General features: G+C 39.4%; 1 protein-coding gene across 3 annotated transcripts in view; it reads left to right on the forward strand.

The window, feature by feature from the left end:
* The window catches only part of GRAMD4 (GRAM domain containing 4), a 73,954-nt gene extending 57,115 nt beyond the window's left edge, over positions 1-16,839 (forward strand). For all 3 annotated transcript variants that reach the window (XM_059472133.1, XM_059472134.1, XM_059472132.1), the window contains 12 exons: positions 1,260-1,351; positions 2,897-2,988; positions 3,905-3,953; positions 4,787-4,858; positions 6,185-6,228; positions 6,327-6,436; positions 7,610-7,764; positions 11,739-11,886; positions 12,342-12,435; positions 13,457-13,541; positions 15,237-15,305; positions 15,865-16,839. In XM_059472133.1, the coding sequence (XP_059328116.1) occupies positions 1,260-1,351; positions 2,897-2,988; positions 3,905-3,953; positions 4,787-4,858; positions 6,185-6,228; positions 6,327-6,436; positions 7,610-7,764; positions 11,739-11,886; positions 12,342-12,435; positions 13,457-13,541; positions 15,237-15,305; positions 15,865-15,966 (1,112 nt within the window). In that variant the 3' untranslated portion in view covers positions 15,967-16,839. The remainder of the gene's footprint in view (positions 1-1,259; positions 1,352-2,896; positions 2,989-3,904; positions 3,954-4,786; positions 4,859-6,184; positions 6,229-6,326; positions 6,437-7,609; positions 7,765-11,738; positions 11,887-12,341; positions 12,436-13,456; positions 13,542-15,236; positions 15,306-15,864) is intronic.
* The last annotated feature ends 8,543 nt before the right edge of the window (positions 16,840-25,382 follow it).

A 25,382-nucleotide genomic window follows, 5' to 3' on the forward strand; every position in this document is an offset into this window, starting at 1 on the left:
AGGCTCTCTGTGCAGGAGGTATCATCATTCTTCTCACGAAAGCCAAAACTGGTGTGGTCCAACAGGCACCTTGGTGGCCTTGCAGCAGCCCTCTCCTGTTTCCTTGTGTTCCCTAGCTGGTTTGCCAAGTAGTGAAAAGGATTAGAGGGTTTTAGGGAGCAGAGGAAGAGCTGCCCTTGCTCTTGCTGGCTGGGTGTGCCTGTGTGTGGCCTCTCCCACACAGGGCAGTCTCCCGTGCAGTGACAGCCAGAGCAGAGTCTGCAGGGTGGCACACTGGCTTCAGGGAGTCATCTGCTGGGTTGCCTGGCTTAGGAAGGGTGAGCAGCAAAGTGCTAGCCATGGGTAGAGTCCTGCAGAGACACAGCCAGGAGATCCAGCCTGGCTTTAATCTAGCTGGTGGAGCAGCAGCAGGGGAGGGAAGGGCTCTGGGTGTTGTCTGCCTGGGCTGCAGTAAAGCCTTTGGTGCTGTTTCCCACAGCATTCCCTGAAGGAAGTGGCTGATCATGGCTTGGACAGGTGTACACTTTGCTGGGTAGAAAGCTGGCTGATGGGCAAGCCCAGAGTGGTGGGGATGGAGCTACACCCACCTGGTCACAAGTGGTGCTCCCCAGGGCTCAGTACTGGGGTCTGTCCTGTTCAGTGTCTTTATCAATGACCTGGCCAGCAGCATGGAGTGCTCCCTGTCAGTTTGCAATGACACCAACCTGGACAGGAGTGGTGGGTGGGAAGGCTCTGCAGAGAAAATCATTTAGAGGCATGGTTGAGTGGTGGATTTGGCAGTGCTGGGTTAATGGTCAAATACAGTGATGACCATAAAGGTCTTCTCCCACCTAAATGATTCTGTGATTCTGGGTTGTTCCTTGGTGGCTTGTAACTCAGTCAGGTTAATGTAGATTGTTTTGCAGTGAGACAAACTGACCTTTACAATGGTCTTTGGGGTGGTGTGACCATGGCTGAGAACAAGCTGCTTTTAGCATCAGGGTACCCTTATAAATGATGTTGATTTTTTTTCCTTTGTTTATACTTAAGAGTTGAGATGTAATATTTGTCTTGGATAACACTTCATTTTTTGGAAATGCATTCTTTATTTGTTCAGTTACATTGGTGGGTTTAATTTTTTTTTCATTTGGATAAGCCTTTTTATCATTACACGTCATGAATATTCCTGTAGTTTTCTAATTTGATTGTTTGTCATTTAAAAGTGATTTAACCACTCCCAGCTAATTCTAATACTGCGTTTTTTCTCAACTTCCATTTAGAGAGAGGTGCCAAACCTGTTACAAATTTTTTGAAGAATCTTTCTGCCTTATTAGACTGGTATTCTATCTACACTTCTGCTATTGCCTTTATTGTAAGTTATCCTACTCTTCCAGGAGTAGTAAGAACTTGAAAAAATACATTATTTGCTGAAATTCTTTGAAACTGCCATATCTGAGTAGGGGTTGTGCTACAGTTCAAGTCAAATCAAAAATGTAATTTCATTTGACACAAAATAACAGTAGTGGTCAGTTTGTTATATATAAAACCATTAAATTGTGTTTTCCTGGGTCTCCTGTAGCATAGTTTTGTAATTGCTAAAATAACTTAGAACTGTCTGGGTGTTGTTCATGCCTTTCTTGTTTCCAGTCTCCCAGACCTGGTAATTCAATGATTACTTCAGCCTCTGCAAAGTTTCTTTTTGTCTAGGGCTGAAATGCTGATAGTGGTTACATTTGGTGAGAAGCTATTGTCCCCATCAGGGCTCTTTGCCATTTGATAGGATCATACTGAGGAAAGGCAAAATGCCTTCATTTCATTAAGAATCAATGTGCAAACATCAGGTCTGTGAGCTAAGTTCAAGCATTTCTCTGCTATCTTAATGAGGTTTGGATGCTGCAAAGAAACATAAGTATCTAGTGGAGTTTGGATTTGTTTTCCTTCTTCCTATTGTTAATGAAATGATCTAAATTCTTTTTGTCATAGTGTATATGAAATTAATTTCTGTCAAAGGAATTGGCAATAGCTGTGTGGTGAAAATATCACACACCTTTTTGTTAAATAGTAACTCCCTGTAAGTTATGGACCTTCTGCTATTTTGTATGGCACAGCTGAATGAATATTGAGGAGGAGACTTCCCTCCCAGTGCCCTCTGTCTGTCCCTTCTCCATATCTGCTGGTTTTTCTCTTGCCTCACCTGGTAAGCCCATATTTCAGATAAAAACTGAAAGAAGAAACTTGAGCTGTTTTTTTTTTTTTTTTTTTTTTTTTTGAAAGCTCTGGTACCTGGGAGCCAGAGACAGGTTTCACTTTATGGTTATCAGTAAAAACCCTAGGGTCTCTCCAGAGACTGTACTCTGTGTTTTCAGAAGCTGGGTACAGAATACCTTTTGAAGCTTTTTGTAGTTGTACTTTTTACATAAAATAAAACCTGTTTTCCTGCAATCTTTTTCATCTTGGTAAAAATTCTTGATTTAATGGACCTGAAATAATAGAGTGAGAGTTTATCCTGTTGCCCAGTATGGGGCTAGTTGCTGTAACTCCACTTCTGTACCATGGCTGGCCATATCATGGTCATGTAGCAGATTCACAGACTTGAGGGTTTACCTTTTTTTTTTTTTTTTTTTTTTTTTTTTTCCCTGCTAGCCCGTCAAGTAATTGTAGTGTTGAAAATACTCAGAGGCAGCTGAGAACTAGTGAAGTGTCATCTCTGGAGATCTGGTTCATTCTTAGTTTTGGTTTTGCATTCCTTAGTGTGGGGCCATTGTCAATCACAGAGTGGCTAAAATGTATTAATTTTTTTTATATGAATTGCATGGTTCTGAGCCCAAGAGCACAGTGGGAAGTGGTATTTCATGTAACTCACTGTACCCCAGTTTGTAATCCACATCTCTCTTTGTTTTTTCTTCTTAATCTGCAGATTTACATCAATGCTGTATGGCATGGCTGGGCCATTCCTATGTTCTTATTTTTAGCAATTTTGAGGTTATCCCTAAATTACCTCATAGCCAGGTATTTGCATAAATACTAGCTTACTCTCTTAAGCAATGCTTTGTTTGAAAGATGTTTTATTATCCTTGCACTGAGTTATAAATTGCTACCTTTTCTTACATTTAACACAGGGAAATTCAAACCCAAATACCCTAAGGGTCATTGCTCAGTTTCTATAATCTTTTACTATTATTGGGAATTATCTTTGTATCCTGTGGCTTGGATTATCATAAACAATGTTGCATGCTCTCAGAGAAATCCCTCAGCACACTGAAATTCTAATATTTCTAATTCTGTGATGTTTAGAGTACTTGAAGAACATCACCTTCAATACTGAAGCTTGCTGGTTTTCCCAGCAGAGAATGTTCACCTAGGCCTAAAATGGCAGTTTTGCCTTTTTCCATAGCTCTTGAAATACTTTATCCAAAGTATCTTCCAGTTGTAAAGTCAATCTCTTCTAAAAATTAAGTCTGGGTGTTTGTTTTTTTTAAATGCGCCTTAAAATGATGTAGATTACCTTAATGTTCATGTTGTAAACTACTTTTCTGACTTCTTAATTGATATTTTGTTTGACATTGTATTCCCTGGAAATTGCTGGTAGCAAATAGGCTTCTTTACAAGTTGATGTAATTTTCTTTGCATGAGAAAATAAGAGAAAATATTCCTAATCCTTTACTCCATGCACACCATTAAGTTTTGTTGTAAAACCCACAAGTAGTGATTCTGTTTAGTATCTACTTAGCTAATATTTTTAAAGCTGGCTGTTGTTGGCCACTTGTGCTTCTGTTATATTGTGGGTTCTTTGTTAATTTGGGGATTATATTGTTTGCTTTTAAGCCGTAAATGCTTATTGCAGAAAACTGCTTTTTAACCTTTTACAAACAAGCCGTGTTGATGGATGGAGTTCTTGCTCTCTAACTATTTCCATCATTCCTAGGGGTTGGAGGATACAGTGGAGCATTGTGCCTGAAGTTTCTGAACAGATGGTAGGTCTTTGATCAACTTCACCTGTATGCCTGTAGAAAAAATTGCACCTTTAAACCATTCTCTGTGTTTGTGTGGGTAGCTGAAAAGGAAGGAAGAGCAAGCTGCAAGTGAAGACACTACATTTTTTTTCTTTCTCTTGTAATTTAAAAGTCTTTAGTAACAGCACTCTTGGGTTCACATGCTTCACCCTAAAATATTCCAAACTTAAAACACATTTCTGAAATTAATTTTAATTTGTCAGCTTGGGCCAAATTAGGTCCTGTGGGGTCTTCAAGAAGTCTTGCATTCTGTTTTCTTTAAGAACATTAAGTCCATCTATTAACTCAGCATTGCCAGCCCTGTCACTGGGTCTGGGTACACGTCCCTGAGTGACAGATCTAAGTGTCACTGTAATACTTCCAGGGATAGTGATTCCACTTCCCTGGGCAGCCTGTTTCAAGGCTTGGCAACCCTTCTAATAAACAAATTTTTCTGAATAGCCAATCTACATCTCCCTTAGCAAAGTTTGAGGCCATTTCCTCTTGGTCTGTCACTTGTTACCTGGCAGTGAAGACTGACCCCACACCTCATTACAACCTCCATTTAGATAGTTGTAGATAAGAATAAAGTCTCCCTTGAGCCTCCCAAAGCATTGAAAACTAACAATAACCAGCACTGAAAGACATAAAAAATGGCTCTGAAACAAGGGAGGAAAATGGTAAATGTAGAGACGATTAAAAGTGAGATGAGTATTGCTGAGAATGTTGAGGACTCACCTTGTTCTGTAAAAATACCTTTTATCTGAGCTGCAAATCAATTGTCTCTTTCTTGGATTGTCTCTTTCTTGCTTAAGGAGCCCCCAAAAGAGGACCTGACTGTGTCTGAGAAGTTCCAGCTTGTTCTGGATGTGGCTCAGAAGGCTCAGGTACTGTGCTGCTCTCTGGCTGCCTCCTTGGGAACAAGGGGGTTCATGCTCCAGGTGGTCAAAGGAGGTTGTTAGGCAGCATGTGAAAACCAATGCCTAAAGAGGAAATACTTCTCCTGCAAAGGGAACTTTACCTGTGAGCAGTGGAGATCTCAGTAAGATTCCTGGAGTTTCTGAAATGGCTTGATGCTCTAGAGGATGGGTTGTGGTTCCCTGACTGCAGCTCTGAGCAAGCTCTGGAGGGGAACAGAAGCAACTTCTCACAGTTTTGTACCTTATGTATCATAGAAGCTTCTGATAATGTAGATTGGGTGGTGAATCTTCAAAATGTACTGGAGTGTGGATCCATATCACAAATCTGCTAGTCATAAAACTGGTGTAGGAGACTCTGTTCCTTTAATATTTAGCTGAAGGCTGTGATCTGTTTGGCTGTGTTAATTCAGCAGTTTGCACTTCATCTCTAAAACAGCATGTTTTAAAAAGCTCCACCCTCTCCAAGCCTTGAAATCTGCTGGTGAGGCTGAAGGAAGGTTTTCTCCCAGCCCCCGGAGCTGGCTGAGGTGGCAGCTGAGTGGCTGCAGCATGCAGCTGAGCTGCAGCCTTGTGCCCTGCTTGGTGCTGTGCTGCTGTCAGAAGGGATTGAACCTTCCCTGCTGACTGTGGCTGCTCAGCTCCTCCCTCCTGCTGGGGTGGTGCCTGTGTTCATATGAGCAACTTCGGAAATTTATTGGGAAGGTGAAATTTTCAGGTGCTCTGACTGTAAGGATTGGTCAGAGAGTATGGCCTGAGTCCTGAGCAGGGGTCAGTTGCCTCCCCATTTGTTGGAATTAGTTGAAATCTGCTGTCTCCAATGGTTTATTATAAAAACTGATAATGGTCTGTTTCCAAGAAGCTAATAGTCCTTTTGATGAATTCATTTTTACCACTTCCTGACATTTCAGTACTCAGACTGTCTGAAGAGACCTTCAGTTTTGTTACCTACTAACAGAAGCTCTTTACTCTTAGATTGACAGCTTAATTTAAAATATTTGCAATAATGTAAGTGCTTTCCAGTCATGACAGTGGGATCAAATAGTTTCTTCACTTGTAAGGATCAAACAAAAGTTACAGAACTAGGTTAAACGAGATGGAAGTCATCATGTCTTGCTATTCTGTTCTGTATTTACTAAGTTGTGAAGTACATAAATGGCTAAAAATTAGTTTTTAAAAAGTCACTTCTGGGAATTGCTTACCAACACAGTCAGAAAGCTATTTGTTTTCATTATGTGGACAAAAAACCCCAAAACAATGCAGGACTTAGTTTTAATTTTCTTGCTTCTTGTGCAGAACCTTTTTGGCAAGATGGCAGACATACTGGAGAAATTTAAAAAGTAAGTTATCTGATGTGAGATTTTCTTCCCATTTAAAACAAGACTTGACCAATATCTGTAACACTGGTAATAAAATTTTTCTTCTTTTTTGTTTTCAGCTTGTTCATGTGGGTCCAGCCAGAAATAACACAGAAGCTCTACATTGCTCTATGGGCAGCTTTTATTGCATCCTGCTTTTTGCCCTACAGGATTCTTGGGCTTGCATTGGGTAAACACAATAAATAATTCACCTCTTACGGTCCAGACTTAATGGTTAAAGCTTACATGATCTTTAGAGGGAGAATTTTAGAGTTTAAGAGAGAAAACCTGCATTAATAAATCATGCAGTGTTCTAAAGTATTTTCATTGTGCTTGGCATCATTTGTCATGACCATTTTAAAAACCATCTCAGTGTATAATAGGAAAAGACTGGATAATGCTTTTGCTTCTTGAAGAGGAGAAGTCTATGATGAGCTGTCAGCTCCAAGGCTTCTGGAAAATCCTGTATGTTGAGGGTTTTTTGCTTCTTCATCCTCGTAGATGAAATACGTGGCATGGCACAGGAGGCATGAAAGTGACAATGTAGGAAAAAAATTAAAGTATTAGTGGGATTACTGGTAAAACTTGGAGGATGGGCTGACAAAATGAACAGACTACAGTGGGTCTGTTACAGATACTCAGTCTCAGCTGGGAATGGAGAAAAGGGTTCTCACTACACCATGAGACTCCTTGCTATGGTATGAAGCCCTGTACTGTGAACTAAGAATTCTAATTTTTTCTCATTAAACTAATGATGTAATCAAATTAGTATTACATTTAGTTAGCTTGAACATAAATGTAGGTTTGCTTGACACAGCAATTAAATTTAGATGCATGAAGAATAATTGTTTGACTCTTAGGAGATCTGAACTGCACTCAGTAAAGTTTTGAGAGAGTATTTTAAGCCCAGATTGAATGGCAGAATGCAAGGAAATAACTTGTAAAAGATAAGAGTTGGGACTGGAAGATAGAGGTTTATGTAGTACATGAGAGCCCTCTGTTGCCATTAAAATTCTTGCAGGAGCTGCATAGTTGAATGCTCTGGTGTGTTTTTTGTTTTGGTAGTATATACTGTTTTCAGAATGCTTCTGGTAATAAGGAACATAAGTTTGAATTATTCAAATGTTCTTCTGCATAATAGTAGCTATGTAAATTTTTTAAGGAACTGGGGATGGGAAGGAAAGAAAAATAATTTTCTGGTGTTGCAAGAAGAATAACAAAATAGTAAACCGAGGAGAATGGTTTTAACACTGTGACTAAATATACAGAATTCTGTTTCATTTGTGAACTTTTGAAAATAGGATCAAAACAGTGATGTTCTTAATGCCTCTTCAGCATTCAACTGAAGTGACCTTTTTTTCAGGACTCTATGCTGGAGTCAAGTTTTTCCTTATTGATTTTATCTTCAAACGATGCCCCAGACTAAGAGATAAGTATGACACTCCTTATATCATCTGGATAAGCCTCCTGACAGATCCTCAGCTCAAAGAAAGATCTAATGCTACAGTGTCGAGACGGGTAAGGACAATGAATCTTTTTGTCCCTGTGTTCTCAGCCTCTGAAAATCAGATCCCTTTCTCCCTTTTCCTTTTCTCCAGTGACTAGAGCGCATTAAAGAGAAGATTAATTAAATCCTTACAATCAATGTTAGTTGATTGTAATATCCGTTTTTTTTTTTTATTATTTTCAAGATGTACAGTTTTTCTATGAATTCTGTTTCTTGTATGAAAGGAATCAATTATCAAAGATGTGTATGTATGTATAGAGATACTGTGAATCATGAAGCTGAACACGCAAATAGAACACCATCCATATTCATACCAATTTTTTTTATCTACATTCTGTGTAATACTGTTGTCAAATACAGTATTTTTGTATCCACTTTCTCTATTCTTAGACATCCCTTTTCAGTGGAAATTTGCATACTTAAAATGAAGTACAGTTAAAAAATAGATAAAGGCTTGAGTATAATATGCAATATTATAGTATATTGGCTTTCTAATGGGATAATTACTTACAAAGGTAGTAATGTAGTTTGCTACCTTTTTAAAAGTATATTAGCTTTCTAATTTAGAAATTAGTTTTTATTATTTTATAGTAATATAGTAGTGTATTTATTTATAGTTTTAAATTATTAGTTTACTACCTTTGTAAGTATAATCACTTATAGAGGTATTAAGGTAGTTTACTACCTTTTTTACAGTATATTAGCTTTCTAATGGGATAATCACTTACAAAGGTAGTAAGGTAGTTTACATATGAGACATGATGTCTCATGGTTATTTGTATTAGGTGACCTTTTAGCATAGTGGTGACAAATGACTTCATGTCATACTCCAGAAGTACATTTTCTTTTTTTAAAAATGTCATAATTAAATCACTAAGTATAGTGCTTTGTGCATCTTGGTAAATTCTTTTGGGGCCTGATGTGGTAACTGAGTCAGGGTTTTCCATATCCCTGGATTTGTCAATGTTTGTTAGTTTAAAAATTAAAATAGTTGTATTAAACCTTGAGTCTAATGCCATTTTAGCATTTGCTTAATGCTTCTTAGCACAGTATCTAATTGCATTCATGGAGTTTCTGAGTACTGTCTGAAATGCACAGTACTAAGCAGTAATTCAGCCTGGGTGTACAACTGGAAAGTAAAAGGAATAAGAAATTAATCCTTAGTTGTTAAGAGGAAATCTGGGGCTTGGGGAGTGGCGGAGCATAGGATGGTAAAATAACTGCAGCACAATTGAATATTTCAGAAGGAAGTGGACAAGGACAGTTTCTTACAGAAAGTGAGTCTCCTGTTCCTGTTTTCTAAGGGATGAGAGGGGTAAATAAGCACTTGGATGAAGCCATCCATGGCCTGTATTTCTCTTACTTGCAGAAAATTATCTTAAAAGCTCACTCTTTCAGGTTATCTTTTACATACTGTGGTAGTTGTGACATCATATTGCTGAGTCTCTCTAATCTGCCTCAGAGGTGGACAGATTCTGAATTGTTGAACTTGAGTCCATAAACTTAGAGAATAATGATTCCTTTTGGCTGTTCTTTGTGGTTTTAGTTTTACAAGTAGAGACAGGGGTTTTGTACTACCAGGTCTGGCTCAGTGGCCTTGGCTCATCTTCCTGGAAAGGATGTGCAGGACTGCATTACCTGCTTCCAAATGCCTTTGAAAACATGAACTTCATCTCAGTAATTTTAGAGAAACTTTCTTACCCCTTGAGAGATTTCTGCAAACCTCATAGTATGAAAAATAGATTTTTGTACTAAAAGGTAAAAACCAAAGAGAGTTTTAAATTTTTTTTTCATAGGAAAGGCAGAGCCCAAAACATGTAGTGCCAGCATGTGTGTGCATTCACTTTGACTTCTTATTATTCAACAGTGTACAAGGTACAGTAAACTTAGACACAATGCAATATTAATTGCCTTTGCCACCACTCTGACCTTGTGTCCTTAGAGAGCAGTCCTGACACCAGTATCTGATGGGTAAAGGTTGTATGTCAAAAGCTGATGGCAGATCAGGTGAAAAGGAATACCTCCAGATTGTTGGTGATATTTTAGACAATCAGGACTCTCCCAGCATTACAAATCAAATCACTTACAGTTAGATTTAAGGCTTAAGGAAATTATTTTCTCTTAGTAATTGGCCATTGGTTGTCTCAAGCCTGAGTGGTAAAAGGAAACTTTTGCATGTGTTAGTTAGGACTAGAAAGGGCAGAACTACTCATATTTTCAGCCACCAGATGTAATGGTAATGGTACTGAAGTTTAAACTCCCATTTTTTAAATCTCTTTATATAGCAGGTAGGTAGGAAGCAGTGTAGCAGAGAGCAGAAATAGTTCTTATTCCAGCACAAAGAGCATTAGATCTCTTGCTTTGATAATTTTTATATTTTGGGCCATGGTGCTTCACCTGGTTGTGTGCATGTGCAGCCAAATAGCTTGTCTAAGGAGGTCTTCAGAGAATTCTTTTCATCTTTAGTTGCACACAGATTGTTGAAGAAGCTGTTATTTTTCCTTGGTTCCAGGGATTCAGCACTGCAGAAGTGATATTAGTTACCATCAGCCATTTGCTTTCCATGTTAACTTTATTTTTTTTCCCCTGAGGCATCATTGTCTTACAGGTATCCTAAAAATGTACCTTTAAGCGGGTAAGAGGGCAAATGCCCTCTGCTGTGCCTGTTTTGTCAGTCTGGTTTCTAGTTAGCAATTGCAGTTCACAAGTTTTCATTTGCTTTGGATTTCTTTCCTTAGTGTGTAAATCCTGTGAGGGGTTGAGTGCTGCCAATTTGGTGCAGAGTAACAGAAAGCAGCTGAAGGCTGCCTGGCCCTCAGCAGCACTGGGGCTGCACAGAAGCAGGGCTCAGTCCTGGGCTGGCATGCTGTCAGTTTGCCACTTGTTTAACTGCATGAGCATGGGAGGGCTCAGAGCAGAGCTGCTTGTGCCAGCTCTGGAATCATGGTGCCCCACCAAGATGAGAATGGAAGAGCTGTCCAAAAGAACCTGCCTGCTCTCCTTCCAGAAGTAGGGCTTGTTGCCAGAGCAGTCCCCAGTGACTTTCAATCTCTGTTAGAAGCAGATTTTACTCAGGTATGGTTTTAGGAGCTCCATGGTACTTTTTTTCCTTCCCAAGGATGCCAGCAACCATTCGGATTTTGTTTTATGTGTCAACACTCTCAAAATTCAGTGCAACTTCAAAGCACAGAAAAGATCACTGCTTCCAATGCAACCTGAATACATTGAACTGGTGTGCTCTAACCACTCGTAACTCTTCTTTAATTGCATTCATTGTGTGTAGTCTCTTGGTTTGTGAGCAAAGTCTTGCAGTGCCACTCAGTTCATGTTTTATTCTGTGTATTATACTGTTAAATAGATTTCACTTTTTTTCTTTTGTCACTGTCACATTTGTGTTGTTTGTTTCTTTTCCTGCTAGCTGTCAGGGCATGAAAAGGTATGGATCATAGTGTGGAAAACTTCCTTTCATTTCCAGCATTTCTATTCATAATGAGCTTACTCAGTTCTGTGTGGCTTTTTTTCCTCTCTTTTTTCTTTCTGACTTCTTTTGTGCAGTAATACTTTGTTTATCTCTTGAAAGCAAGCCAAGTACTGATAATATATTGTCTGTTAGTAATCCCAGTAGTTACAATCATTGGAGCTGTTTGCAGTGACTTAACTGTATCTAATGAGACATAGCCTTTACTGTAGAAAAATTATATTTTAAGATAGGTGCATTTAGCACCGTGTGCTTCACCCCAGCAAAGTGTGTCCATCAAAGGGCAGCACTTTGAAAGGTTATGTTCAGGTAGCATATTAGAGGCTTGTGCTCTAGCAGCAGCATAGTGCACTAGTCTGAAGTTAATTTATGGAAGTAGTTAATGAAAATTGTTGCATTATAGATTTTTATTTTTTTTTTTAGAAAGAGTAGCTAGCTAAATTATTTTTGAGAGTGTAGCTTAAATGTTGCTGCTCAGATTTTGGAATCATGTTTCTTTTCCTGCAGCTTCAAACAGCAACTGCCAGGAGTTATGTGGGCTCAAGTGCCCCCACTGGAATAAGCAAAGATGAAGACACAAGTCGTTTTCATTCCACCAAGAGAGGAAATTTCCATGAAGTTTTTAACCTGCCAGAGAATGAACGTCCTTTGCCAGGTATGATGCCACAGGAAAGCTACATTAGTAGAATATTTTGTAAAAAAAGCCAAGGATAATTTAAAGTTGAATTCCTTTTCTGTGCATTGTGTAGGTGTAAGCTTTTGATTTAAAGGTCTTGCTTTAAATTAGGATGAATGGAGGTGGTCTCTTTCATTCCATACCCTTGCAGCTCTTGGAAAGAGTGCACAGCCTGGTGTTCCTTTTATGGTTATGCAAATCCAGTAGTCAAGTTAAAGGGAATAATTGTGTGGGTGGTTTTATTTTCTTTTTTTTTTTTTCAAAATGAATGTTAAAACAGATGTTATTGTGTCTAGAACACAAGACTTAGGCCTTTCTAAGCACTTTTAAGTATCTAAAGTTTAATATTCAGTGTTTTCTATTGTATAATGAGACTTGGGGATAGTGCCAGTCTCATTTTCCTAAAGTCAGATTTCTTGTTATGCCTTTTTCAGTGTGTGAAAATGGCTGGCGCTGTTGCTTGATCAACAGAGATCGGAAGATGCCCACAGACTACATCAGGAATGGAGTTCTCTATGTCACAGAAAAGTGAGTGTTTGAATCAAAAAAGGATCCTTTAATAATGTTTTGAAACAAAAATGCCATTTCAAGGTGCTTTGCAACATCAAGGCAGTATCATAGGAGAGGGAGAGCTGAGCCTGGTGTGTGGCTGTGCTTAGCAGATGAGATTTTGCCTTGGAAAGGCTTTTATAGGAATGCAAAGTAGCTCTGTACAGACAGCTGTTAGAAGCTGCAGCTCTTGATAGGGATAACATACTAACTGTATAGATATTAGAATAGAAACCTAAAACCTAAGTGAACATTGAAAATTGTGATCAACAGCTATTTAACAAATATTCTTAGTTTGGGCTTTTTTTTTCAAGCAAGCTGAATGTATAGCTTCCTTGAAATAACAACAACAAAAAAGAAAACTGAAAAATAAGCCTTAGATTCAAATTTTTATGGGTGAGTGGTTGTTTTTTAAAATTTCCTTGCTTACCTCCCAGCCTCCCAGGACTGAATAGCTATGATCATTACTGTTTGGGTCGTGCACTGAAATTCCTTTGGAGGGTAATGAAAGGAAGTAAAGCTCATCTGTATGCAGTGTCACCTAGTGATGGAGGCTGCTCTGCAGTGTTTAGAAATCTGAGCTTTTGTCTGCAGCACAATAACATGAAACTAACATAGTGTTTCTCATTAATCTTCTTTCAGGATGCTGAAAGACATAAGCCTTTTGACGTTTGGTATTTCAACTGTTTAAGGATATATGTCCCTTGTGTGTCTTTAAAATGCTTGTCAGGTTTAACCATTCAGTGCAGTGATATAAATACAAGAATTCTTGTGTGTATGCATACTGTATGTTCTGGGCTTTCAGACACACCAGCCAGCTGCTAGAGTTTATAAATGTTTGTGCTAAATTAGAAGCCATAGCTTAACTGAACGTCTTTTTTTTATTTTGAAAGTTATTTTAACTTGTGAGATTTCAAACTTCAGAAGAGACAAGAAGATATTTGAGAAATTTATTTTAAAACACTCTAATAAAATGAACACTTTCTTTTCTTGTTTTCAGTTACTTGTGCTTTGAAAGCTCAAAATCTGGCTCATCAAAAAGAAATAAAGTTATAAAGCTGTCAGACATAACAGATATCCAGAAGGTATGTCTGGTTGGTGTTGGAAATAGGGGAGAAAACTGGTTTTCTGTTCAGCTAGTCATGTTTTGCATTTGTGCTTTTGTTATTTTGGAAAAGCACACCACTGATAGTTTGTATAAGTGAAATGTAATCCTTTGTTTATGAATGTTTCACAGAACTGCTTTTTCAGACTCAGCACAAGCAAACTTGCTCTAAGCATGAAGACAAACTAGTTTACTAAACGTTTACACTCCCAGATTTTTTTTAAATTTAAGTTATGCTGCTTACAAACTCCATTGTTGACCAGAGCTGTGTAGGCCTTAAGAAGATCTATTGGTAACAGGAATTGTGTATTATTAACTTCAGTTTGAGTGTGGATATTGATAGATGCACCACCTTAAAAGTAGATGCATTAGAGGGAGGCAGGATTGTTGTCAGTGGAGAAATGTAGATCATTAGAATAAATTGATAAATAATGATCTAAATTTTTAGATCATCAGAATAGCCAGACTGTGATGGGCTGGAATTTCATCTAGTTGGGATCCATCAGTAACAGAGGCAAGAAGTGGAAGGTTGGAAGCATAGCAAGGGCAGTGTTGTCCTTTCTCTGGTTGAGGTTTATCAGCCTGTGGTTACTAATGGCTTCACTGGTGCCTTGCACCACTCTCCGTGGCCTTTAACATCACTTTTTGTTACCCTTTCTGAACTTCTCCCTATCTTGAACACAGACACCCTTGCTTTCTGCTGCATCCTTACAACAGATTAAATCATGTTGAGCAAAGAAGCACCTCAGCCTGGTGTCTATTACTGCATAAGTACCTACAGATTTTCAAATTAATTCCTTCTATTTCTTTGACATGTCTGTAAAGCAGACAGCTTATGCTCAAATTGAACATTCCTACTGGAATTAATAATTCATATTAATGGCTTTCAAACATTATGCTTCAACTTACTTTGTTGTTCAATAGGCCTTTACTGCCATAAAGTTTCTTTTGCATCTGTGTAGTGTTTTTAATGAGACAGGGATCATGCAGTCAAGCATAAAAAGGTACTGTGGTTTTATTTGGAGGTGGGAAACCTGGGTCTGACTTGAATGTCACTTTCTCCCTGTGAATACTTCTGAATTCAGTAAACTGTATTCCTTCTTATCTTTATGGACTTCATAAAAAACAAGCAAGCAATCCATGTGTGCCACTGGGTGCTATGGTTTAGGTGACATGGTGGTGTTCAAAGGTGGGAGCTCTTTTTCAACCTTAATGATGCTGTGACTCTGTGATACCCTGTTTTCTATCTAATTTTGAAACAAGCCTTTTCTGGTCTGCTTGCTGTTCCTGCAAGGAGTGGGTGGATGTCCCCTGCAGGGGAGGCTGTGGGTGATGCTCTCAGGCCCCTCTCACGTGTGCCCTGCCGGCGTTCCCCGCTGGGCTGGGCAGGACTGATGCTCACAGGGGGGCTGGGAATGCTTCCAGCAGCTCCTGGGAGCAAGGGGAGAGGAGGGTCCTGGCTGTCCAGTGAGGCTGTTCCCAGCAAGGCCAGGAGAATGAGGCTCCAGAGAATGGCAGCTGGCCTCATCCTGCTTTTACTGGAGGTCTCTTAGTCACGGTTGGGAGGACAGGCCAGTGATGGATTGTGTAACCTCTGCAGCATCTTTTGCAGTTGTTCAGTACAGAAGGTGTCTTATGTCTTTGTGTGTGGCTTTTTTTTTTTTGCTTTTTTTAGTATAAAGTGCTCTCTGTTCTCCCGGGATCAGGGATGGGTATTGCTGTATCAACACCATCTACACAGAAAGTAAGTAGCTGGCTGTATCTGTATTGCTGTGTTGGATTGCTTACCTTCTTTTCCTCCTCTGCTTAGCATAAGCATAAAGGCTTTTTCTTCCCCCTTATACCAGTGGCTGTTTTTTTTTTTCTTTTTAAAAAAATTCACTTGTCTATTATTCAGTGTTTTTGTCTTCAGAATTTTGATGTATTAAATATTCAGCTTGGTCTAGTGCATCTGGAGTGTTTTACTCTAACACTTCAGAAAGCTTTTCCCCAGCACCCTCCATCAGGTGCATGCAGTCTGCTATGCAGTCTGAAACAAAAAGCTGTTGGCTTGAGAGCATCCATGGGGGGGAAGGAGGCTTTGAGGTGGGAGAGCCTGGCCCTCAGATGAAGTTTTTAAGGAAATGAAAAATATTAGAAAATATGCCATGTGGTCAAGGATTTGATAGACAGAAGGATTATTTAGTCTTTATCAATGCATTTCTACCACAATTGATCTGTTCCTAGTGACTTGATGAAAATATACCTAGAGGAAATTATTTTTCTTTGTGGACTGACATGATGTGTTTTTTTCTGTCATTTAGCCTTTGGTGTTTGGTGCCATGGTACACAGAGATGAGGCTTTTGAGGCAATTTTCAGCCAATACATGAAAATCACATCTGCATCATCCAGCACTGAAAGCTAGTGTCTTATCTTGGAAGAACTAAAGGAAACTTCCTTCTTGTATGACTTGGTAGTGAAAAAATGAACATCCTCATCTATTTTGCAATAATTTTTCTTGTCTGGTGGTTTATATTCTATCTGTTACATAAACCAAGTGTATTTTATATATGCCTTCATGTTTGTTTTTAAGGTTTTTGTAAAAAAAGACAAAAAAACCAAATGAAAACAGTGAAAGTGCTATCATCACTATTAGCCTTGCACATTAAGCACTTTTAATGTTTATTTACTGACATTAAAAGCTGGGAAGATGCTTGGAGACCTGACTATATAACAGATTGATCCCTTTATCTCCACTGATGTCACTAGGGATTCATTTGTCCCTTTATCTTAGTTGTTTTTCCCTGAGATGTGAGAATGATGACTGCAGCAGCCTGAAGTCACCTTCTTCAGCTTGGAGTTTTTAATTGGGTCCTTTATTGAAACTGATGGCAACACCAAGGAAGTATTAGCTTCTTAGTATTTCCATATGTACAACTGCATTTAAAGTAACTCCTCCTTGCTAATTTTTGCATTGCAGAAGGATGTTTTACTGGTTTGGTTAACTTCAATTTTTCCTGCATAGAGATGTTTAAATTACTTGTACAGTAAATTGGAGGAGAAAGTTTGTAACTATATCTTCCTTTCCTCATTAACCAAAGCAAGAGGATGGAAGGCAGGCAGATACTTTTTATAAAAGAGGGCACCAAAATGTTGTTCCTAAAATGTTAGGCATCTTATAAATATATTTCTATAGGTACTTGTCCTAGAAGGGCTCAGCTGTTGTACATGTTGCATGTACAAAGCGTTTGTATGTAATGCATTAAAGACTTGAAGGCTTTTTGTGTTGAGGTGGGAACGATTAAACTAAACTCAGATGTGATCTTTTTTAATTTGGCTCTTTTCTTGAGTTACCTTGTGATAAAATTATGCTATAATATAGCAACTGAAAGCACCAGTTCTCTCAAAGCATAATTTGAGGAGTGTTGGTGTGCTTCTGTCTTCCCCCTTGCAGAACTAAATTTTAATAACAATTAAACCCAACTGCCAGGTAAAACAGGAAGACTGCACTCCTCTAAACTCTCTCAGGCCTGTCTAGCAGTAAAGCACATATTGACCTTTGTCTTTAATATTAGAGAGCTTTTATACTCTATATAATAGCACCCATCTGAGAGGTTTAGGGTTTTATTTGCATTTTCATGAAAGCACAGTAGGAGTTATGCCAAGCCTTCCTGAGTGTCTTTTCCTTTGCTGTGTCTTTTGAGTTGAGTAGTATAGATGTCTCCAGACATTATATGAATGGCCCTAAAAAAAAGCAATGGAGATGCAAATTCTTATGTAAAATGAGACTTAATTTCATGGATTTTTTTCTCTGTTTTTTTTTTTTTTTTTTTTTTTTTTTTTTTTTTTTTTTTTTTAACAGGGATTTCCTTTCTTTGTAAGGAAAGGGGTAAAATGAAGGAGGGAGAGGGGTAGCAAACACCAAAGGGTGTTTAACTCTTAGCACAGTTTTAACTTGAAGTCTGTCAATAAGTACAAGAGTAATGAAGAAGGTGGAGGTCAAACTCTGCAAACCTTATTTTAGTCTGGCCATGAAAAGGTAGGATATGAGAACTTAATAGAAATTTTATATGAAGCAATTGTGTTGAATGTCATAATTTGTTTGAGTATTGTAAAGTGAAACACTGATGGGGTATGCCCTGGGTGGAAATGTAAGCAGGAATGGGGGAGAAGCCACTGTAATGGTTAAAATGCAATTTTCAAGTTCTCACTTTAGAGTAGCACTGGAACATGTCTGTACATGACCTGAAAAATGGGTGCATTTCTAAGACCACCTTTGGTATGCTGTAACTCAGGGCCTGGAAACTTCAAATACAAGTGAACTGGTGGGAAATCCATTTTGCCACCGTTTAAAGTGGATGTAGCTTGACAGTTTATGGTTTCATAACTTTACACATTCAGGTTGTGTTTAAGAAAAAATTATTGATCTTAAATCTTTCTCATCAAAACTACTTTAAAATCAGTTAATATCTTTTTTGTAATTGCTACATATTATAATTTGGCTTTTCTTTCTAGAATCTTCCTTGAATAGCAAGTGCAGCTAAAAAATAGGCATTAAAATAGCTTAATGTTATATAAATCTTAATCAGATTCATTCATTTTGTCTTAAGAAGAAAATCCCTTGGATGTGTTTTAAGGTTATCCTTTTTTTTTTGAAGAAACAGAAAACTATATTTTTTACAGAGAGCATGCTCTTTTTCTTATTTTTGTATCATTTTTCAAGTGTAATTTATACCTTCACTCTGATCATAACAGCAGTTTCAGTAGGAAATCAGTTGACTTGCACTTATTACCTCCTCCCCCTCCACCCTTCACTGGTGACCCTCGTGTCCAGGGTTCTCCTAGATTCTGGTTCCTGGAGGAGCTGTAGGATCTACACTGCTGGTGCCAGGACAATGAACCATACCTAGGCTTCCCAGAGGGAGAAAAGATAGCATTATCCTTTTCCCAGACTGAAATGCCTCATGTGTACAATACACTCTTAAAATTTATTTTCTGAATGAAGAAATGAGAAATGTCTTATAAACTCTGATGTGCTGATGTTTGAAATGAATCCACGCTTTAACAGTGTGAACTTAAAAGTTAGCAATCCTTAAAGCAGCAAACCTAGTGCAAACTGCAATGCAACATTGGTTCTAGTGTAGAGAAAACAGACTGGATTTCTTTGTTTGGTTTTTTTTAATAGAGCTGTAATATAATTGACAGACATGTGTGTACATACTTTGCAAATTTCACTTTACATTGGGTTATCCGGTTTCCCTGCTGCACAGCTGCTCCTCCCGGGGTGTCCCTGGTTTCAGAGGCTGGAGGTGACCTTTGGGTGTTTACTGAGGCTTTTCTCTCCTGCTGCACCCTCTGGAGGGCAGCAGGGGATGGGCAGTGAGTGAATGTATCCTGGGCTTGTGTGATCACACTGCAGCTCCCACCTCAAATTCCAATCTTCCCGCTTAGTTCTGCAGCACAGCCTGGTGCCCTTCAGGAACGGGCTGGGTCGGAACACTTAATGTAAAGTGCTTTAAATAGCTGAAAGTGATGTTCTTGTCATTCTGTCTGTCTGACTGCTGTTTATATTTGCAATTCTGTTCATGTCTGTGGATGTCTGGATCATTCACGTGTAATTGGATTTAACTTCTTTGGAAGTTCATTGGTTAGTTTGAGTCCCTTTTAAAGACAATAAAAAAGGGAGATGAAAACTGACTAATTCTTTATCACTGACCATTTAAATTCAAAAGAGAAACAAGCTGAAATATGAAATCATGCCTTTCTGTGCACTGTAGCTTTTTTGAGGCAAGATTGAATGAAACAAGCTATTTATTAGTAGCAACATCACACAGGATGCCAGCAGCAAAACTCTACCCTCATTCTGCAGACAAAGAGAAAAGGAATTTTACCCGACTGTGAAGAGATGAAAGGATGTACCTGATTTTTGGCTACTTAAACCTGTTTGAAAACATTGGTAGTTTTTATTGAACTCTGTACATTTTGGCAGATGTTTAATTTCTACTAATCATTGAAATATAATGGATGTTAAAATTTTTATGTCTGAAGTTTGAGTCTATATTTTGAAATTGTAAATAATTCATTATCAGTGTAACTTTTGTTCGACAGAAGACTTATACTGTATGAATAATTGAAATAATGAAATTATTTGCCCTGTACATTTTTTAAGAAAATCTTGTTTGTTTAAGAAGTCTTGTATAAATTATAATTTTTATTTAAATAAACCTAAAAATGCTTTGTGCTAATGCTTCTTGCAAACTTCAGTTATTTATCTATCAAAACTACACCTGATTTCTTGGAACAAAGTAAATTAGTGCTTTTTGCAGATTCACAGCCATCTCTGGGGGGAGGTGGGTGGGTGTCATTGCTTTTGAAGCCCAAGGAACTGGAATTTTATTTAAAATAATTCTGTTACTTTATTGGAGAGTGTATGTATATTTTGGTGTGTATGATAGTATTTTCTGTGAGTACATCAGTCCCTTTGTAGTTACATGGTTAATTTAATGAATGGAATAGCAAGCAGTGATTTCTGTGATGCCACTGCAGGAGGGCATGGATGACACAAGAGTGCTGGGAGGAGTTCAAGCTCCTGTCAGCCAGAGCTCCACGCCACTGTGCTGCAGGTGGGCACTGGAGGTAGGGACAAACCCTATCCATCCCAGGGGTGTGCGGGAGGGTGCTCAGCAGCAGCATTCCCTCATCAGCAGCAGCAGCTCTGCAGCCTCTGTGTCACCTCAGCTCCCTGCTCACAGCAGCCACCCTGCCCATTTGTTTGCCTCTACAATGCTCCAAGTGTTTGGCTCAGCTGAAATAGATCAGTCTGAGATGGATCCTGCACTCGTGAATGTGTGCTGCTCTCCTTATTTCAACGTTTAGTTTTCTCCTGGTGGCAGCAATGCAGCTGGTGGTATAATGGTGTTTTAGGCTGGTATTTTAAATGTTCTGACAATACTTAAGTTGTTCACAGAATGCTTAACTTTCCTCTTGTACTGGTTTAACGTGTTCTTTGTTAAGTGTTTGTACAAGGTGAGTTGCACCTGCAGCAGTACTCACAAAGGTTGGATTCAATCCCACCTGCCTGAGGCTTTGTGGAAGCAAAGTGTGGAGCCTGGCAGTCTGGTTTCGGCTATAGACACCATGGTATGAGTGAGGGGACTTGGTCTGTGTGAAAACAGTGCTTGCTGTGCCAAGGTCACTGCAGCAGCCCATGGAAGACAGAATGGAGCTGAATGAGCTGTTCACCTGCTGTCCCTGTAACTCCAGCTCCTGCTGCAGAAAGGCTTTCCAGCCACACTCTGCAGTGTCACCCACACACGGTGACTCAGTGCACCTGAGCAAGGCATGCCCTGGGCAGCCCTGGATTAATGATAAAGAGCAGTTTCAGCTTTCAGCTTGGAGAAGCTGAGGGGTTTTTTGCTGTTACTTTTAAGTAATTTTCAAGTTAAGTCTGAGTTCTTCTGCTGAATCCTTGGATCCACTAAATTGCTCTCCTTAGTTTTAGGTTAGGCTAAGTGTTTAGTGCATTAATTATTGGCTCATGTTAGACTTTTTGAATATTTTTATTTCAAACATGAGAAATACAGAAGATGTAAAAAGTTGATTTTTTTGTCTTAGAGAGGTTGGGATATTGCAAAGGGATCAGTCCCTTGCAGCAGTGTCCTCACTGATTTGTGGATGCTCCAGAAGTTAGGTGGGCGTATTGCAGTGCCTGAAGGATGTAGTTATGAGCATGTCTTTAATACTAGATTTAGCTTGAACTGATGCTGTATTTAGTCAAGTTGGCTTTGACTGGGAAGCAAAGAGATGAGGGGTAGATAAATACCTTTTTCTGTCTTTAAATAGCTGGCACTTTACCTTGAAAGCTGCAAAGCCTAGTTGAGATGTGCATTAGCCAAAATTTCTGCTTTTGTATTCTCTACTGAAGTTCTGTCCATCTTTGCCAATTTCTGTGACATATAGTTGCATATGGATAATGATTTCCTTCAGCTTTCCTTTTTCACTATCCTTCCCTATTCCACACCAGATATTGATAAAAGTTGCTCTTTTTTCATTCCTAAATTTCCCAAATTTCTCCTTTTCTGTGACAGTTTTGAATTGAGAACTTTTCCACTGGTTCCTCTGACCTTTGTTTTTCTCCTTCAGCATTGTTCCAGTTTTCTTCCTCTCACAAAAATAACTGTTATTTCAGTTCTGATTATTTAGAGATACTGATGGACCATGTCCCAGTGATCATGCCACAAGTTCACTAAAGCTGCCTTCACCTCTTAGATCTTCCATTTTGTGTAAATTGGAGCTAAATTGCTATATCTGCTGGTTTGGATTACTCAGTGGCTTCCATTTCCTCAAGCTAATTTGTTGTGTCTTTGCTCCTGATCATCTACATGACTGGGAAAGAAGATGCTTCTTTAACTTGTGGAGTGAGTTCTTTAAAGCAAACAATCTCTTCTTGAAAAAGCCAGTTTTACAGGGACAAGCATTGGTTGAGCAAAACATTTATCTGCAGAGGAGCAAATGTAGATATAGATGATTTTGCCTGCTGCAAAATGGTGTTTGGGAAGGAATGTTTGAGCCTAAGCTATTTGCTGAGGCATCTCCATGCCAATCTTTTGAGCACAGGGTATGAGGTTTTAACCCATTGTGGCTAAGTCAGTAAGAAATTCTGCAAATCCTCTCTCCCTAGGTTGTTTAGATGTCAGATGAGTATTTGGGAAGGATTTCTGGTATAAAGTCTGTGAACAAAGCAACTATATTCAGTGTTGTTTTTGCTTCATGAAAAAATGTTGCCCCTGCCCAGAAATGTCTTTGGCCAGTCACAAATACTAACCAGGCACACAGCAGGAATAAGAGTCATGAGTTGATTCTGAATTTACAATCCTTAAAAATATCATGCAAGTTATGTATTTGTAGAAAGGGGATCTATACAAGAAATATTTGGGGTGACAAGAAGCCCTTAAAAGAAAAAAAAAAAAAAAGTAAAAAGGATTAAATCTTCTAGATGGTATTTGGGAAAAATCTGTTGATGGGTCCTGGGAGTGTGAGCTAACACCTGCTTCCACTGGACATTTCTCATGAAGTGTGAATGTGTATATTTACCTTTCTTTAATCTCATAATGCAAGGCTTTCCTGTGTTTCAGATGTGTTTTTCTTGCCATGCCCTGCATTTGGGATGCCTGCAGGAAGTGTGTTGGTGTTGGTTAGTGGACATGCTCTAGAAGTTTCCAAAGCTACACAGGATGTCATCATTACTCCCAGCACTCTCCTGGCAGGGGAGATGCCTTAAAAAGCCCTTTTCCTGCTCATGGAGGGAACTTTACATTGCTCTCTTGGGGTGTTGACCCCTGTGACTGACCAAAATAGCAGCCCTGATGCACACCTCATGGAGTGGGGGCAGCTGGGTCTGTGCTCAAATCCTTCTGCAAGATGAGTGGCTCTGGGCACTTTCCAAGGAAAGCAAAGCACAACTAAGCCCTGAACTTCACCTGTGATGCAGGGCTGAGATGGTGAGGGGAAGACAGATGGGATGTGAGGGAGAGGCAGCTTTGAGTCCAAAACTGGACTTGTGATGATTGTGGGTGCTCCTCACACCATCTGTGGCTGAGCAGGGTTCAGGAAGGCTTTTGGAAAAAGGGGAGATACTGTCTTCAAGGCTGTACAAATATGTTGAGACTCTTCATTTAAATATGCCAAAAAGTGTATAAAGAATGTCTATATTAAAAATCTAGCTTTACTGCATTGCTGTAATACAAACATTTTCAAATACGACCATTATGGTCATCATGCAAGGTGGCAAATCCCAGTTGTATTTGGGGACTTCTCGGGAAAATAAACACAAAATCCTCTAAACCTCAGCAAACATCTTAAACTTGCTGCTTTATTAACTCCTGCTTAAGATTTATTTCTACTTTTTATTTCTATTAAGATTTATTTCTATGAGAAATTTTATTGTTTTATATTCCTGACAATGTGGACAGCTTAGTGAAGACTTACTGTGCATCTCCTGGCTGGGAGATGACAGGAGCCTGTCAACACTTGCTTCTACAGGAGTGCCAGGCTCCATGTCCAGCTGGGTAAACACCTTGAAAAACCTGAGCTCTGCTCAAGCAAACATTTTAAGATGCCTATGGTTTCATGCCAAACTGAGCTCCCTGCCTCCTGCTTCCTATCTCATGCCAATTCCGGGGCTCACCAAACCTTCCTGAAAGGGCAGGAGCCCAGCACAGGATGAGAGCAGTGAGAAGAACAGTGCATTATCCACCTTTCCAGAAAGCACAGGAGGTGTTACAGGCTGCCCTGGATCTGCAGCCCAGAAATGGTCTTGGTGGCCATAAGGGATCTGACATACAAATACCTCTGTGTTCCCCTTGTCAGGTTTGCAATGTCCATCAGATTTCAGAGGTAACTTTTGAATATAACTTGGATAAATGTTAAGGGCTAATCCTGAGCATATAGTAATAAAGGATAATGCAAAGAAACTGAGCTAAAATGTCCATGTGTGCAATCTGCATTTGACTGTGCAAATATTTAAAGAGTTGGAATGCTGTTGTTAGAGGTGTGTTTAATCTGCTAAATCCACTTCCTTCAAGCACCGACTTTTGCCCAGCTCCTTCCCTCAAAACTTCAAATAGGGCTGGCAAAAACAAAAAAAAACCCCAGGTGTAGGGGTGGCTGTTGCTCATCAAATTTTTGGGGTCATTGCAATAAGAGCAGGGATGGGTAGAGAGGAGGCAGGAAATACAGCCAGGAGAGGTCATGGGCTTTTTTGTTTGAGCATGTTGTCTCAGGGGCTGTGCTGGGTTAGACTCATCCCTCTTGGAAGCAGGAGCAAGGAGGGGATGGCTGTTCACAGCCTCCATGCAGAAGAAGCAGAGGGCATGTGGTCTGATGTGTGGCATGTTTTCATTCTAAAAACCATGAATAAGGACCTTGGACAATGTTAAATTTAAATTTAAAAAGGTTTTGATTTAATTTACATTTTTAGCCCATGTTACTCTTCAGTTTTACCTTCTTTCTGCATATGCCTGTGGACATGTAGCTGTGTGCACTGAAAAAACCTCTCTGTGCACAGCAGATACATTCACATGAAGACTGGCAAAGCTTAGCCCACTTTTTTCCAGACCTTTAGTCCCACCCAGCCTGCTCCTGCTGCCCACCCAGCCCATCCCTTCCCACTGCAGCTCCCAAAGCTGCCTCCTGCCACATCATGCTCCCACAGGGGCCGAGTGCCACTGTGTGGCTTGGTGGGTGGTGGCACTGCTGAGGTGGTATAAAATGCAGGTAGATACAGGACTGGGTTGTTAAGCCATGTAAAAAACCTGCTGCTATCCTGTATCTTTGCAAAAAATCTCATCTTTAAGTTGTAAGATGTGCTGTGGGTTGTAGCAGCAGCAGTGGCTACTGGGAGAAAGCTCAGGCTTCCCAGATCCCAGTCCACAAATGCCTGAATATAAATATTTTGCAGGTGTACACAGTTGCTAACACTTGCTATTTTTAAAACCGAGATAAGACTAACTTACATTAGATGGGGGATGTCCTGCTCCTGTTACTCCCCATATCCTCAGCCTGTAAAGAATTCTACCTTGCATTTAAACACTCCCAGATCTGCATTCTTGCAGAGATCCCAGCATCTGCTGTATTTATCTCTGTCTTTATGATTTTGTCCCCTTGCTTTTTGAGAGCATGAGCTGCCCGAGCTGTGGAGCCCACCAACACCAGAGCAGGGTGGGGAATGTTGGTTGGCTTTTCTCTCAGTGCTGCTGAGGCTGAGGGGTTCCTGTGACAGCCCTGGGAACCTGATCTGTTAGCCCCACATGGAAACACATCACACTTTATAAGCTATTTATG

Source organism: Ammospiza nelsoni, chromosome 5, assembly GCF_027579445.1.
Source record: "Ammospiza nelsoni isolate bAmmNel1 chromosome 5, bAmmNel1.pri, whole genome shotgun sequence".
NCBI classification, from domain to species: domain Eukaryota; kingdom Metazoa; phylum Chordata; class Aves; order Passeriformes; family Passerellidae; genus Ammospiza; species Ammospiza nelsoni.